Below are 16,183 nucleotides of genomic sequence, written 5' to 3'. Positions count from 1 at the left end.
AAATCATTGGACAGAAGCATTTGAATTTGAAACCTGACTGCTTTTACAGTTGCAGTAGGACAAACTAAAAGTGGACGTTGTCTTCAAGTACCTGACTGTGCGTTAACACAGACACGCACACAAACACTAAATATGGCTAATTTTAACTGAGGACGCAACCCAAGCTGCTTTAAACAGCCTGGTAAAATCTGGATGGATAATACTTGTAATCGTGGGCGGTTTCACTGTCCCTGACTCCACTTTCTCAAGATGTCCTCTGCTGCGTTCAAAGTTGAGTCCTCCTGTTAGACAAAGAGAGTCAGAGTGAGTCAAAGAGCGACGCGGGAGAGGGATCAAAATAATTTCCGCTCCTGATGTTGAACTTACCTTGACGAAACAGAATCGGACATATTTGTCAAACTCCTGTCTGTGCTCTGGACTGTAGAATGCAGAGACGGGGATTGTTGCTAAACCCTGCAGAAAAAAAAGACAAATCATACGTGAAAAGTCAGAAAAAATCAGACGCATTATATTCTAAATACATCACCACAGACCAGAATTAAATGTTGAAGAAAAACACAAATCCAATCAGTTTTTCTTTTTACCAAAACACACTACAACACTTGTCTTATTGCTTTAAAAGAAATGTATTTATCCATATTAAGCAAAACAAATTCAGAATTAATTGAGTCTTTAATATTTACCTTTTCTTTTGTTAGCCACTTAACAAATCTGAAGTCATTGGATTCATCCTTAGTGCTCTGGACACTGATGTCCACCTCTGTAAAAAAAAATGAGCAGAGGTAGGCAGCGACTGGGACATCATTATCTGTATCTGTACATGTATTTGTTGAACCAACAAAATGATCAGTATCTGTATCTGTATTTGCATAGAAGAGCAGAAGTGGGTATAGTTTATGAAGGAAGTCATGTTGAATTGGACAAATGTTATATTCTTCCATAATATACAACAGCAATGTAATTGATGTGCATTCATAGCATCTATTGAACTGAACTGAGAAAACTTTATTTCAAACATTCAAAAACATTATCAAGTAAGATGCAGTAATTTGTGATTTTATTGATTTTTGACAGTGATTTTAAATGAGCAATGTGGATTGACATTTCATGTCTGAAAGAAGTAGGAATAAGCAATCTGCTTGTCTAGTCCTACCCTTGTTTTTCTTTTAACACATTAATACATGAAAACATCACTTAATCAACTCTCCGCCAGTGTCCATCCCCACAATAAACCACTCGGTTTATGCTCTCCATGTATTCATACATAATCACAACACTACCCAAAAAAAGGGAAAACCGTTAACATTACCACCATTAGTGTGATTGATATTCCCCTCCCTTATTTCTGTACTTTGCAAAAGTAGAAGAAAAAAAATTATTAAGAAAAAGCAAACACATTATTTTTGTGTACATCTTTTTAAACTGCCTGATATTTTTTACTTATTTCCTCAGTCCGTTCAACAAATACACACCGCAAATAGATTGATTGAACAATGGCAAATAATTATTAAATACATTCCATATCCTCATATTGTAGTCTGCTTTTCCTCTCTCTTTTAGCACAAGGGGATAATCTGAAATTCCAATAATGCTGTGTATGTGTTTCTTTATATTTTGACTGTTTTTTTTTAACGTCAGTGGCCGTATTCACATACATTCTGAGAAGATCCTAAGAGAGCATAACTTAGCCTAAAAAAATCTAGCAAATTGTTTTAGTTTATGAGTGATTCAGGAAAATTCCCAAATAACTCTGAACAAGGGAGGGACAGACGTTACATTTATGAGGAGTTGTGTTTGACCCTGTTGCTATGTGTGATGCATTCTTTTAACAGATGTGATTGGTTGTCACAGACACTCCTTCTTATGAACCTGGAAGGTTCAGGCACCCAGTGAAGATTAAATGAACTACGTCACAATATGAGATTGAATGCTCTGTTTGTGTGATCACACTGCTGCACTGTAACAACTTTTAAGTTGCAAATATTTTAGTGTTGTTCTCACATTATGTCCTGTGTTATATCATTATTGAATTGGGTGACACATTTGAACAAATCTTTAATGAGATCGATCACAAACATTATCCCTGCAACATCAAATCTGTAGCATTTCATTAACTCATTGCCATCCGGCATTTGGAGAATAATTCTCCAACCTCTCAGTCTTTGTGCCAATTTCTCCTCTGCCTAAGAAATTCTTGAGCCTCTTAAAAGTCATCCTCTCTACTCCTAACAGTATTTCAATCAGGAGCACCCTTAAGGGCTAAGATTCTTTATGAATAACTTTTACGAGGACCTAGTCTTATTTTTAAGGGGAAATGTCATCATTCTGAGAATTTTCTTAGAATTTTGTCACTAGGAGCAACTTTTTGCAATAGGAAGCTTTGTGAATACAGCCCCAGGCTTTTTTCTTGCCAGTACCGGGTTTCCCTGAGTGACAGTTGGAAGTCCCGGGTGGGTTCAGGAAAGCTTTCCAGAAAATATCACGGATTTAGTCAGGTCAAAAATTGACAAAACAGTGTTCTGCGTGACTTATTAACAATTTACACAAACACTGTGTGCAGTAGTCCACCTTCCACCCACCCCTTTCTCTTGCGCTTTCAAACACCTAACGCACACCTAAGAGAGCAGCGCAGCGCTCAGTCTTATCTCTGTTCATGTCTCAGTCCTTAGTCGTGACAATTTTACCACTATAACACATAAAGTTTGCTCTTAAGGAGTCAATGTGTGAAGAATAAGAAACCCTGACCTGCTGGAAGAGTTAGCTCTAAGCTCACCCCCTGCTCTGTGGGAAGGACTACAGAAAGTAGCAAGCACTTGTTAATAATGTGTGATAAATGAAATTACTGGTTGATGACATCAAAGTCCTATGTTGCAATCAGATAGGCATTTTATCTTGTGGTCATCCACAATGATATGAGTCTATATTAAAAAACATTGCAGCTGACACACAGATATGTCAGTCATGATTTTTTCCCTCTGTATAGTATGAAGCAACTGTAGCAATAATGTATTTTGCTTTTTTAGTATATGTGCCTTCCCAAATAACGTATTCATATTTTGGTACATCCCTTGCAGTAAGCAAAGAAAAAATTTGAAATCTGAATGTTTTATTATTTTGAACGATGATGAAAGCAGCCGTTTGCTCTTTACTCACTGACAGAGGAGATGTCTGCGATCATAAAGTAGCCTCCCTCCGGCATGATGGGCTGCAAACCCACACTCTCCAGGCACGAGGCCAGATTCTTTCTCTTCTGGTACAACATCGCTGGCAGTTGTTGGAAGTAACTCTCTGGAGTCCCAAACAGCTCGTATTCTCTCTCAAATCCGCGAGCGACTGCCTCCTGGTGAGGGCAGGGATGGATGAGAGGAGCAAAATGGGAACTACATTTTGGGATGTGTGACTTAAGTTGAAATAATTATTAAATGAATAATTGATAAAGCAAAAGAAAAATTATCCTTAACATTTTCTAAACATTTCCATATAATATTAAAGTTGTTGGTCAAGTTGCTCCCAAATGACCAAAGTGTGTCTCATTTATCTGTCTGATTAATCTCTTAAACTATGACTCCCCCTTAAATTTTACGGAGGAAGCTTGTGTGTAGGATTTAGGGAATATGTTGGAAGAAACTGAATATACCACGTATATTTTCTTTAGTGTAAAATCACCTGAAAGTAATAATCAGTGTGTTTTTGTTTCCTTAGAATGTGCCGCTCATATCTACACAGGGAGTGCGTCCTTGTCTACTGAGATTACCGTGTTTCAACGCCATGTTTCTACAATAGCCCAGAATAGACAAACACGACAAATATTTTTTTTTTACATGAAACTAATTTACTCACTACCTTATTCAGTGTTTCTACTGCTTTAAATCACTGAGTCCATTTGTTTTTGGAGAGACGGCGCTCTCTACAGCTAATTCGTCTCCTGCTAAAAACCTTTTAAATGCCTCTATCTTAAGTTAAGCATGTCTCCAACATGCAAAACAGCATTGGAGAAACATTCATTTGTAACATAAAATGATTAATTCAGTGCATAAACCTCCTAAACAATTAACGTTGAAGAAATTCTAACCAGAAAAAAACTTTTATTTGGTTGCAATCTGGAATCCTCACTACTAAATCCCTCCAGATTATAAAAGCTGGACTTTTAAAAGGTTGGAAAAAACATATATTCCTTTATAACCATTTTAAATTGAAAGTAGATTAGTTATTTGGTATTTTGAAAGCTTTCGTATTGGAGCCAAAGTTCTAAATAAAAGTTCCCTGATTATGTTCATAGCTGTGCAGCATTGCTAAATATTCCAACAGGAGGAACCAAATTTATATCTGAAACTTCTTCTGTAAGAGTTACCACTAAAAAACATGTTTTATTATTACCAGTGTTTCTAAAATACTCAAGGAATGATGTGTTTACCTGAGCAGCTGTAGCACAGTGGTAAACACAGTTCTGATGGATGGTTTTCAAGTGTTTGATGATATGCCCAGAGCTGATGGCCCAGCCAACCTGATAATAAAAAAAGGTCATTTTTCTGTGTACTAAAAAAAAAAATACACTACTTAAATACTCAGAAAATCTGTACGTTACCTTCCAGCCAGTAGCGCTGAAGGTCTTTCCAGCACTGCCGATAGTGATGGTTCGCTCCCACATGCCAGGAAGACTAGCTGTCAAAACATTCAAATATTTAATATATTCACATAAGGTGACTTTGTACTTTGTGTGCATTCTGTTTAACTCACCTATCTTTACGTGCTTGTTTCCGTCATAAGTCAGCCACTCGTACACCTCGTCACTGATGCACAGCACGTCATGTTTGATGCACAGATCAGCGATCATTTGGAGCTCTTCAGTCTTGTAAACCTGGAACGGACATAAATGTTTTAACCGTGTTTATGTGCAAGAACACATTATTCAGCTGGCTTTAAAAAGACAAACTAAACTGGTGAATGTCTCACTTTGCCCAGTGGGTTGTTGGGAGTGTTGATAACGATTGCTTTTGTGCGTGGAGTGAATTTACTGGCCAGCTCCTCAGCAGAAAGAACCCAGTCTCCACTCGACAGGACGGCACTTCCCTCAACTTTCTTATGTTTAACAAAAGGAAATAAAGGTTGATGTACATTTTTGTACATGTACTCAAAGACACAGGTTGAGCTGTTCGAACATGCTCTGTAACTATTGTGCAAAAAAATGTGGAAACCACTCACTGGCCTCAGAGGTACATAGACTGCCTTTCCCCCAACCATCTTCACCATCGGCTGGTAGCAGTCAAAGAACGGCTCAACAATTATAACCTGAAATACAAATTTCCATCAGTTTTTTTAAAGGGTAACTAAAATTAGAATATGTAGTATTTTTACACACATTACTAAAACTTACACTCTAATTACTGTGTTGCAGTTGTATGCCTCTATGAACCGGTCAAGTTGTGCCAACAGTTTACATCCACAGACGTGTGAATATTTGTCATAAATTGTGTATGAATTTTTGATTTATAGCCACAAACATGTTTTGTGAGGTCAAAGTGAGCTTGACCTTTGACCACCAAATTCTAATCAGTTCATACTTGAGTCCAAGTGGACGTTTGTGCCAAATTTGAGGAAATTCGTTCAAGGTGTTCTTGAGATATTGGGTTCACAAGAATGAGACAGACAACGTCACAGTGACCTTGACCTTTGAGCCATGACCACCACAATCTAAATAGATCATCACTGAACTTTTGGGCCAAATTCCCAAAAGGCATTCCAGAGATATCGTGCTCACAGGAATGGGTTGGACAAACAAAATGAAAACGTAACGCCTGCAGTCTCGGCTATCACCAGTGCTGAGGCCCAAGAGCGAAATCTTTGTCTCTTGGCATTAAATTTCTTCAGTTGAAATTTCTTAACCTGTGTTTAATCACAGATTAAATCACACATTCACTATGTTTAAATATATGTCCATGTTTGATGTGTTTGCTGATTTTATATTTTCTAATCATTGCTGCACTGTTCAACATTTTGACTTGACTTGATTCTCGTACCTCATCCCCTTCATCAATCAGAGCCTGAAATGCACAGAAGAGAGCCTGATAAGCTCCAACTGTGACCAAGACGTCTTCAAGAGGATCAATCTCATGTCCCACAATCCTGCTGAAGAATTTAGCGAGACTTTTTACAAGACGGGGATGTCCCTGAGGAGCAAAAGGAAATGTAAACATAAGGTGATTAAGTTATGTTGACTTTTTGTTCTGCAAACATTTATCGTGGTAAAAAATGCCTAAAAATCACTCTAACATTAACTAAACCTAAGCAACCTTTCCTAACTTTCACAGGAAGAATTACGTGTTCCAATATGTGTGATTCCACTTACAAAAGCTCGGGTGTACTGGTGCATTTGGGGGCCTCCACTCACAGCTTCACAAAAAGCATCCTGGAGAAATTTAGGAGGAGAGAAGTCAGGAAATCCCTGTCCAAGGTTCACTGCTTTGCACTCTGCTGCCAGCTGCGTGAATTCAACCCTGTTGGTGCAAAACAGAACAAACACTGCAGAGCTGTCACCTTAATTATGAGTTAGAATTTAACAACCACAAAATAACCCAAAATCATAGTCATGTTATGCTCTCTGCCTTTTGATCTACCAGAGTCCCTGGAACCATTTCGATTATCATGTATTATATGATTCTCCTGTTACAGTATTTATCTAAATCAGCAAAGTATCTTGAAACCAGAACTATAAAATAAATGCGATGGAGTAATATTTACCAAGATAAAGTAATACTTTCATACAGAACTTGAGTCAATATACTTAGTTACTCAACACCACTTCTTTTTTTTTTAATTTTGTCTTGTTGCAGTCTGTAGCTGCACTGAGTATTTAAGTATTCAAATGAGTCATTTTAATACATTTAGAAAGTATCATAAAGGGACTTGGAGCCAGGCTGTGTACCACAGCCCTGCTCCACCAATCACAAAGGATTATCCTGTATTAAGATGAATATCCTGATTGCGTTCAGACTGTCAGTCCAAGCAGAGATTTTAAACGTGATGCAACATTAAAAGTAAGAGCCGTGTATGTCCTTTTGTGTCATTTATTGTCACTTACCAAATGTTTTTGTCCACCTCGTCTGTTCTGCGTGCACGGAGTCGCCGTGACATGATTATCTGAAAGTAAAATACATTATATAAGGTGCCATTTATCTCTTTATGGAAGCGTCTCGTCAGTTTTTTACCCACCTTATGATGGTTTCTAACTGAACTCTGGCGTGTTATCAAATTAGCGGCAAGCTTCCTGATTATTATCATTCCCAAAATTTCCTAATGCGTTGTTTTTCCTTATCTGCAACACCGTTTATGTAAAGTAAAGTGACTTACTGGTGAGCGGACGGAGAAGTCAAGTGTTGTAGGGTGCCTCCCCCTCAACCTTATGTTTGTATGTCTACTTCCTGCATGGGCGGAGCGTGACGCAGCACGCAGTTACCCGGATGTAACTCCTATTTTTATTTTTTTATTTTTTTATTTTTATTTATTTTTTTTTTCCCTTTGCCTTATAAACCATTTTCAACTGTCGAGTTTTGTCAGTGCCTTAGCAATAGGGTTCCCATTTTTTTAGGATAAACATATGAAACAGATTATTTTGGCTGAAGCTTCTGATTGTCAATATGTTGCACTATGTTCAATATCTTTAAATACAGCCATATCCATTGTTTTTTTTTTTGGGAACTATACTCTGGTCAGGGAGGAAAAGCCTTGTAGGCAGCAGTTTACATGAAGTCGGCTCCTTGCTTTTTAACTTCTGAAACACCTGAAAACTAACATCTTCACAAATACATCAATAAAAAGTGTCCAAAGTCATCCAGTGCATCTGCTTGGACTTTTTGGTGGGTCAGCTTAGGCCTGTGCGCCGTATGTTGGACACCCCTACTAAAGCCATTGAAGAGGAAAGCTATGAGATACCACCATGTAACCACATAAGGAAGTGTCACATACAACCAGCTCAGGCATCAACTGTACAATACTCTATACTCTATAGACAATAAGTGAGCACAATAAGAATTAAATGAGGATATTTTGGGAATTAAGATTATTTGACTTCTTTCTGGTTGTAGTATCAATATTGTTATCTAACACTTTGTGATTCCTCTCGTATAGTTTCTATACAAGAACCATAGACTGTATATAAAGATCTTAATATACAGTCCATAAACAGAACAGACAAACCAAACACTGGCTCTCGATAGGACCGTTTACAAGGCGTTTTCACATTGGCCACTGTAGTTGGCCTATCCGCAATGAGCAGCTTCGGAAAACCACTGATTTGTAAAGTGAAACTGCTTTATTCAGTGGACAGAAAGAATCTCCTGTGGAAAACTTGGCTCCCGGTTAAAACCTCCTGCACTTAGCATATGGATTAGCATGTGGTGGGCAAACTGCCCATTACAGACATGCCAAACAGCATATGGGAAACATTAATTTTTAACGTGAAAAGACTTTATTAAATTTTTTTAAGGGTTTTGATCACATGGTCCATTTGTTTTGGAGTGGAAGAGACCTCCACAGATAATTCGGCTCTGGTAAAAACCTCCTGAATAATAAACAGAGGGCATTGTAACTGGTAATAGTTTCAGCAAGTTGCAATCTGCAGTCCTCACCACCACTAAATCCCTCTGAATCTTACACACTTAACCTTTAGAAGACTCAAACCAACACGGATATTTGGTCAAATAAATTCTGCAACAGAGGTTGCCACTCATGTCCTAGTGATCACATTTTATTGACTGTAACACACATAATATTACTCCTTGACAGGACTGAAGGAACAACATGTGCAGCTGCAGTATCAATTTCATATCATGTAATTAAACACACTGCCGATTTACTTATTTAAACATTGTCTCTCGTCTTTACAAAAAACATCACAGGACACACACACTGCTCTCTCTACAATGCTACTTTTTTCAAGTCCTCGGGCAGCACTCTGCCTTTCTTCCGCGCCTTGTCCTTCTTCTTCTCTGTTTTAACTTGCTTGCGTCTCTGGATGTTCTTTCTTCTCTTGTCCTGGCGTTTCTGCATCTTCTCTACGACGTTCTCACTGCGCTGGCTCCACTGCTTCTTCCTCTGAGCACGCCTCTTCTCCTTCTTCTTCAACGACGAGCGCAGCATGTCCTCGTCGTCTTTGATTTTGATGCCCTCCGCCTTATAAAGGATGTTGGTCCACTTCATCTTCTCCTCCATCTCTCGGGCCTTCTCCTGGTCTTTCTCCCTCAGCTGTTCCAGCTTTGCTTTGCGAGCCTCCACGCGACTCAGCAGCTGCTTGTAGTTCTTCCCTGTCAGCGGTGTTATCTGGCCTTTCATGCTCTGCTTCTTGATCTTCTTCTTCTGAATCTTATCTACATACCCTTCTTCTACTGTCTCCACCTTGTTGAAGACGATGGCGGTTTCATTTCTCTTGCTTGCAGCCGGGGCGCTCTCCGCTTCCTTTTTTATCTCTGGCTGCTGCTGTTCTTGGCCACTTTCTTCAGCCAGCTTCTTCATCCGAAACTCTTTCCTCTTCCTCTTCTTGCGCTCCCGTTCCAGCTTTCGTTTTGCTCGTTTTGCCTGGACTGCCTCTGATGCTGCATCTTTTGGGGCTCCCTGATGAAACATTAGAATAACATGTTAGTCTAACTGTGGCCAAATATAAACTATGAAAGAAATAAAACAGGGATGGATATGCATATATTTTGTAATGAACTCTGGCAGGTTAGCACATAACTTGATCAATGCGTGGTAGAAGTATACATTCAAATTATTCTACAAATAAACCTAAATTTGTCCAGTTGTCCTTCATTGTTTACACCGTCTTTAAATACTGCGTACCTGCCCTCTGGACTCTTCGATCTTTTCGTGAAGTCTCTTGCGTAATAAATCTACTGTGGAGAAGTTGGACTCTACATTTCCTCCTTCAAAAAAGAACAGAATAGGAAAATATGATTTTAGGAAACACATTTCAATAACATTAATAACAGGAAGGGACTGAGTAACAGACACACTGACTGTACCTTTAGGTGCCTGCGCTCCATTTATGCTCTGAGTTTTGGACGCATTCAGTTCTGCTTTGGACTGGCCTTTCTGTGAGGGTGGAGGCTTTTGTTGAGATTTTGGAGCAGGTGTCTTCTCATCTGGCCCCTTTTCTTTGAAGTGCTTCTTTTTACACTTTTTCTTCTTTTTTGGAGGACCGGCATCATTTTTACTCTTGAAATAAGCTACACACACAAGCAAAATGCATGTATTAATGATTTGATAAATTCAACAGTATATGTTTACCTATTGCATTAGTTTTAACAGTTGCCAGACCAGGAATTTAATAGCATCAAAATGAAAGAAAAAAGTCAGAGAATCAGATGACTCTCTGTCACCAGGGGACACTTTGTGGGTGATACTTCCCCTCAGAAAGTGATGACTATGTCAAACAATTAAATTATTTCAAGCACCTCCCAGACTTAATCATTCTACAGTGTTTGAGACCATAAAAATCAGTTAAAACTGTCAAACTACTGGTAATGCCCCACCCCCTTTCTCCCATTAAAAACTGCAACAAATGATTAACAAAGGTAAAATAACCTTTTTAAAATTATCCCCTTTTGTGACCCCTTAATGTAAAGCAAAATATTTTTTGTTATCCCTCAATATAGGTCTCGTGTCTACAAATTGTAAGATGTTCTTACATCTTCTTACATGATGATCTTAAAGCAATTTTCCCCTCTCAGTTTTCTCTATTTGAATGTTTTTTAGAGCACTGAAAAGGACTACAACACAGTATTAAAAACAACAGCAAAGAATAAAGAAAATTCTGCCAAAAACCTAATTTAGTGTCTTGGGATTTAGTTTTACTTCCTGTACTTGCCAAGGCAATCGTCTCACTACATTAATGCTGCAACCACTTATAACTGTCTTCCCTGATCGGGAAACAAAGGGTTCATCAATGAACCGTTTCATCTGTAAAATGTCAGAAAATAGTGAAAAATGTCACAATTTCCAAGGGAACGCTGCCTTCAATTGTGTAGAGCAAATCTTACCAAAACTTATCGATTAAATTTAAAGGTCTAGTGTCTAGGATTTGGTGTCATCTAGTGGTGAGGCTGCAGACTGCATGCAACTTAAACTTTCGTGTGCCATGAGTGCAAGATAACTCATACCCCTTTCCAACCAAAATGAGTGCCTGCACAGGGTGTACTGGTGAGTCCATTCAAGGTCATGGACTGGCTGGAGAACAGGTAAATAGCAGAAAGCAGCACAGGTCTTTAAAAACTCTACAGTGGTTACTTCTGTTGGTTTATGTCGTACTTTTACAGCCACTCTTTCAAACTTGGTGCAGACTAATTTGGAGGCATATTTTAGCGCTACCCAGGAGGAGATGGACGCTTGTTCATGGCAGTGCATCGTTGCATCTTGGAGCTAAAATTACTGCGTTCACTTGGGTCTTGTGTTCCCATCAATGCCGATTGGAGCTGGAGGTGATAAATACCTGTAACTACAGCAGAGTCATTTGACGTGGGTGTGAATGCCAATTGCACACTTTCCTGTAGCATTAAAAAGCGCAGTGGGAATGGAGCTCAAGGTGGCCTATGCAAAAGTGACCCTATCTAGAGCCAGTGTTTGGTTTGTCCGTTCTGCACTTCTGTAGAAACAACATGGTGGACTCTATGGAAGAGGGCCCGCTCCCTATGTAGATATAAACGGCTCATTAAAAGCCATCAAAAACAGAGCGATTTTTAATTTTCATAGTTATGAAAATTAAGTTCTAGTTGTGCTACGAGATGATCCTAAATCCTACATACTGGACTTTCAACTTGCAAAAATAAAACCGAAGAAAAGCAGCAAATCACGTCAGAGAGCGGAAATTAAGAAAATTTTAGATTTCTGCATCATTTATCACCCAAACGTTATACTGATTCCAAATATTCTTTTTTTTTTTTGTAAATCGACAACTCTTGTCTCACTTCTAGTATTGCTCTTGCTACACCGGGAAATGCGGCATTTTGACAAATATATTTTGACTTCTTAACAGTGCAGCGCCTCCTTCGGTCAACAGCAGTAATAACACCCAAGTTTGAGGACATGTTTTTTACTCTTAGGTGTTTGTCTAAAAACACTTAGCCATAAACTATAAGACTCCACACGAAATTTGCAGTTACTGCACAGAAAAATGACACAGAAAAAGGTGCAAACAAGCTAAAACAGTTAGCCGACATTACCAAACGGTCTCTTCTTCGGCTCCTGCTCTCGTGGAGAAAACACTTTGCTCGCGAGCTTCTGGATGTACGCGTCCCTGGAGGCGAGGTCCATGTCGACAAATAAACCGAGCAAATGTAGCTAAAACAGACACATTAAGACAGCAGCTCCCTGACAGAAAATATCAACACATTTCTGTACACACGTGGGAAACATGACGGGGCGGAGCGACTCCAAACCGGAAGTAGTAACACCAGAAGAAGTCCCCCCTCTGAACAGTTATGTAGCTGTCATGTAGTCGGTTGTCTCATCGATATTTTACCTCTTCGTAGATTTTTTCGCTCAGCATGGCTTTTTTTAAATCAGCGATGACTTATTCCAGCAGGCTGCTAACGACACTCAAAAAACAGGTGAGTCACGTGTTTCATATCTGCAGTTTTACATCCCAAACTTCACAGTCTCCTCAAAGTCAGATGTCTGAGCTGGTTTTTATTATTGCAGACGCACGTCGTTTACATCAAGAGGACGCTGCTCCTGCCCAGACTGACGCTCCTCAAACGCGCAGATGGTAAAAATAAATAGATCAATAAAATATGCTCACTGCAATAAATATAATTATGACACCGAACTCCTGTTTTTCTTAATAACTTAAACACGCGCATAAAATTAAAACAAAAAACTGAAAGCAAACTCTAAATAGCTGCCAATCATACAACTGCAGACAAAACAAAGACAATAGCATTGGTGAAAGAAGAACTCAAATCTATTACTCGAGCTAAAAGGCGCAATGCTAGTGTAAAAATACTCAGTTAAGGGACTGTTCATTATTTATGAGACGTGAAGGGGTGGTGTACAATGGAGCTGGACTTCAAATTATTTTTTTTTAAGCACTGGAGAGGGTGTTATGTTTTTATTTGGATAAGAGACACCCAGAACTCCAAAACACACGATTTGGTTTGAAAGGTATGTTTTCTTAAAAAAAAAAAACCAAAACAACAAAATCACAATATTTATCAAATTACTGGGCTACAGGCATAAAACTGACTCAATTAAAGGGCAAATTGTCTTCAGATTTAGGGAAATTGTGGGGAAAAATAACATTTATATACAGTATAATGTATAAATGTAACACTATTTCAGAAAGAGACTTACAAAAATGAACAATTTACAAAAAATATCAGGTGTTTGTCATGTAATGCGTAACTGAATCACATCTGTCCTGTGCTGTGAATGTCCAGGCAGATTCATCACCTTCGGGCGACAGTCGAGCTCCGCAGCAGCCGGAGCAGAGAAAGGAGAAGACTCCTTTCTCAAATGGTTCCTGCTGCTCATCCCTGCCACCACCTTCGGCCTGGGTACATGGCAGGTACAGATTATTAAACTAGTGTTGTCACATTTTAAAAAAAGTGTCCGATGTGCATCTGGTTTGTTATACTTTGTGTTTCTGTGAAGGTGAAACGGCGTCAGTGGAAAATCCAGCTGATCAATGAGCTGAACAGACTCACGACTGCAGAACCCATTCCTCTCCCTCTGGAGTAAGTGCACGTTCGATTATTTTCACACACACTCAGGATTGACCTGCAGGTCACACAAAAACAGGTTGTTCATTGCAGTACACTCAATACAGCTATATGATTTTAGAGCTAGGAATATGCACATATATTAAATTAAAACGAAATGCAGCAATTTGTCCTTGTCCTCCCCAAAAAATCTAATTAATGTGCAAATCTGCATCTCTCCCTGCATCCTAGTCCTCATGAGCTGAAAAGCCTCGAGTACAGGAGGGTGACGGTGCGCGGGCGGTACGACCACTCACAGGAGCTGTACATCCTGCCCCGCTCACCGGTCGACCCAGAGAAGGAGGCCAGAGAGGCGGGCAGGCTGTCGTCAAGCGGAGAGACCGGTGCTAATGTCATCACTCCCTTCCACTGCACTGACCTCGGGTAAAAAAAAAAAACAGACAAAACACCCTGGAGTTAAAATACAAACTGCAGTATCATTCAACATCCAACACACACTGATCTGTGCTTCCGTCTCCCGCAGCATCACAATCCTGGTGAACAGAGGATACGTGCCGAAGCAAAAGATCAGACCAGAGACCAGGATGAAGGGACAGGTTAGTATTTCACTGACATATCATCAGTATCAATGTCTTTTTATTAAAGGAGTATTCCAGCAGTTTAGCATTGCACGCCTATAGACTCAGGCAGTTAATAATAATAACAAAAAGATTTTGAGAACCAGAGATATTATCTTATTTTGCTTCACATGTTCTACCTTATCAAAACCGAGCGCCTACATCACCCACAATGCAATAAGCCTCACATGGAGCAATCAGATTTCACACAAGTTCAACACAACAGATTTGGATGTGTGAACTCATTTCTGCTGCTGAGAATTTTGTAAACATTTGATTCAACTGATTTACAGCACTCATCTCTAATTGTATTCATGGATTTATATGTAATTTCTCAGCTATTGCCAACCTCACAAAACCACAAACATCACAAAAAAACCACAGAATCAAACACTGTCTGAAGTCATACTGATATTCTCATTCAGACTTATTTAACACGTTGAAGTAATGCCTGTGTGCAGGTGGAAGGGGAAGTGGATGTGGTCGGCGTGGTTCGGCTGACAGAGACTCGTAAACCCTTTGTACCAAACAACGACGTGGAGAGAAACCGCTGGCATTACCGAGACCTGGAGGCCATGGCCAGCATCACAGGAGCTGAGCCCGTCTTCATTGATGCAGATTTCGGTAAGGTCTGAAGAACTACAAAGTCCATGATGCTCTTTGACTCAAATACATTGAAGTGAAAATCAGGTCAAATATATAGTTGGCTCATATGCTTAGTAAGAACTGTTCCACAAGTGTGCAGAGGAAGACGTGTTAAATCCACTTGCTTAAATACAGATGTTTGTGATTAACATTAATTATGATCATACAGGGAGCACCATTCCTGGTGGACCAATAGGTGGACAGACCAGAATCACACTCAGGAACGAACATATGCAATATATAGTCACATGGTAGGTAAATCAACTATTAAATCCCGTTGCTAAGACTTTCTGGATTCTGTTTTGCTGTAAATAACCCACTGTTGTTTCACTTTTTTTTCTCTTAGGTATGGTTTATGCGCAGCAACTTCCTACATGTGGTATGCAAAGTTCATCAAGAAGATTAAATTTTGATTCAACGCCACCAACTTGCTGTATTATATATGAATACTCCATGAAATATGGCAAAGCAAATTCAGTTTGCTGCATACATTCACTGACAGATATGTAAATAGTTGATTATTCTCATTAAACATGTGAGAAAATAAATATGAATTCATTTCACCTCTGCATTCATTTTTTCATGCATGTTTCCAGCTACGTGGTTGGAACACTGTAGGTAAAACACTATTTCAAATAGAAATAAAAAATGAAGAACTTTGACATGAATTTAAAGATTTGAGCAAGAAGTTGTTACATTAGAGATAAGAGCTGCAGTCGTAGCTTGAGCTGGACCAATTTATTCACCACAGTGACTCATAACTTTGTCTACATTCAATTAAACTAAACCAAACCATCTCAGAGGGAATAGTTTGAAGACTTATTTGTCTCAACATTTAACATTTCTTTATTGTTTTAATTTATATTTTTACTTTCAAAATAAAAGTTTTTAACACACCAGGCAGGTCCGCTGCGTTCCAAAATGTAACATCATACACTCTCTCCTACCCTGACTCAGCTGTTTATAAATTTAGATAAACTGATCTCATCACCCACTGTCAGGGTTGGAAATGTATTTTTTCCCACCTGCCACTGTGGCTGCTACATTCCAAAATTTGCCAGCCACTCAATAGATAAACATTGTTTTTGGCTGGTATGTTCAGCAAATGCACAGCACATTTTACCAGCCAAAAACAACGTTTATCTATTGAGTAGCTGGCAAATGTGGCTGCCAATTTCAAACACTGCATCCCATACTGCAGAAAAAAAAATGCAG

General features: G+C 39.1%; 3 protein-coding genes across 5 annotated transcripts; 1 reads left to right on the top strand and 2 right to left on the bottom strand.

The window, feature by feature from the left end:
- Positions 1 to 28: 28 nt before the first annotated feature.
- On the bottom strand, positions 29 to 7,402 carry kyat1 (kynurenine aminotransferase 1). 3 transcript variants are annotated; one of them, XM_042509159.1, is made up of 13 exons: positions 7,348 to 7,402; positions 7,079 to 7,137; positions 6,347 to 6,494; positions 6,018 to 6,167; positions 5,203 to 5,289; positions 4,954 to 5,079; positions 4,738 to 4,858; positions 4,586 to 4,662; positions 4,415 to 4,504; positions 3,154 to 3,340; positions 684 to 760; positions 367 to 453; positions 29 to 281 (listed from the first exon to the last, which is right to left on the bottom strand). In XM_042509159.1, the coding sequence occupies exons 2-13, from the start codon at positions 7,129 to 7,131 to the stop codon at positions 222 to 224; spliced, it is 1,263 nt and encodes a 420-aa protein (XP_042365093.1). In that variant the 5' UTR covers positions 7,132 to 7,137; positions 7,348 to 7,402; the 3' UTR covers positions 29 to 221. The 3 variants fall into 3 exon arrangements, with proteins under 3 accessions (XP_042365093.1, XP_042365092.1, XP_042365094.1); XM_042509158.1 differs by having other exon boundaries at positions 7,210 to 7,385; XM_042509160.1 differs by having other exon boundaries at positions 6,347 to 6,406; positions 7,348 to 7,379.
- A 1,320-nt stretch (positions 7,403 to 8,722) lies between these two features.
- surf6 (surfeit 6) lies at positions 8,723 to 12,394 on the bottom strand. The gene is made up of 4 exons (XM_042509896.1): positions 12,210 to 12,394; positions 10,014 to 10,217; positions 9,832 to 9,914; positions 8,723 to 9,606 (listed from the first exon to the last, which is right to left on the bottom strand). The coding sequence occupies exons 1-4, from the start codon at positions 12,298 to 12,300 to the stop codon at positions 8,914 to 8,916; spliced, it is 1,071 nt and encodes a 356-aa protein (XP_042365830.1). The 5' UTR covers positions 12,301 to 12,394; the 3' UTR covers positions 8,723 to 8,913.
- Positions 12,395 to 12,444: 50 nt separating this feature from the next.
- Positions 12,445 to 15,531, top strand: LOC121960255 (surfeit locus protein 1). Its single transcript, XM_042509897.1, has 9 exons — positions 12,445 to 12,596; positions 12,688 to 12,754; positions 13,425 to 13,552; positions 13,639 to 13,721; positions 13,938 to 14,129; positions 14,230 to 14,302; positions 14,785 to 14,947; positions 15,138 to 15,219; positions 15,315 to 15,531. The coding sequence occupies exons 1-9, from the start codon at positions 12,534 to 12,536 to the stop codon at positions 15,379 to 15,381; spliced, it is 918 nt and encodes a 305-aa protein (XP_042365831.1). The 5' UTR covers positions 12,445 to 12,533; the 3' UTR covers positions 15,382 to 15,531.
- The last annotated feature ends 652 nt before the right edge of the window (positions 15,532 to 16,183 follow it).

The sequence above is a fragment of the Plectropomus leopardus genome, chromosome 20 (assembly GCF_008729295.1).
Source record: "Plectropomus leopardus isolate mb chromosome 20, YSFRI_Pleo_2.0, whole genome shotgun sequence".
NCBI classification, from domain to species: domain Eukaryota; kingdom Metazoa; phylum Chordata; class Actinopteri; order Perciformes; family Serranidae; genus Plectropomus; species Plectropomus leopardus.
The sequence above is the reverse complement of the archived record's forward strand: the minus strand, read 5'-3'. Positions and strand labels throughout refer to the sequence as shown.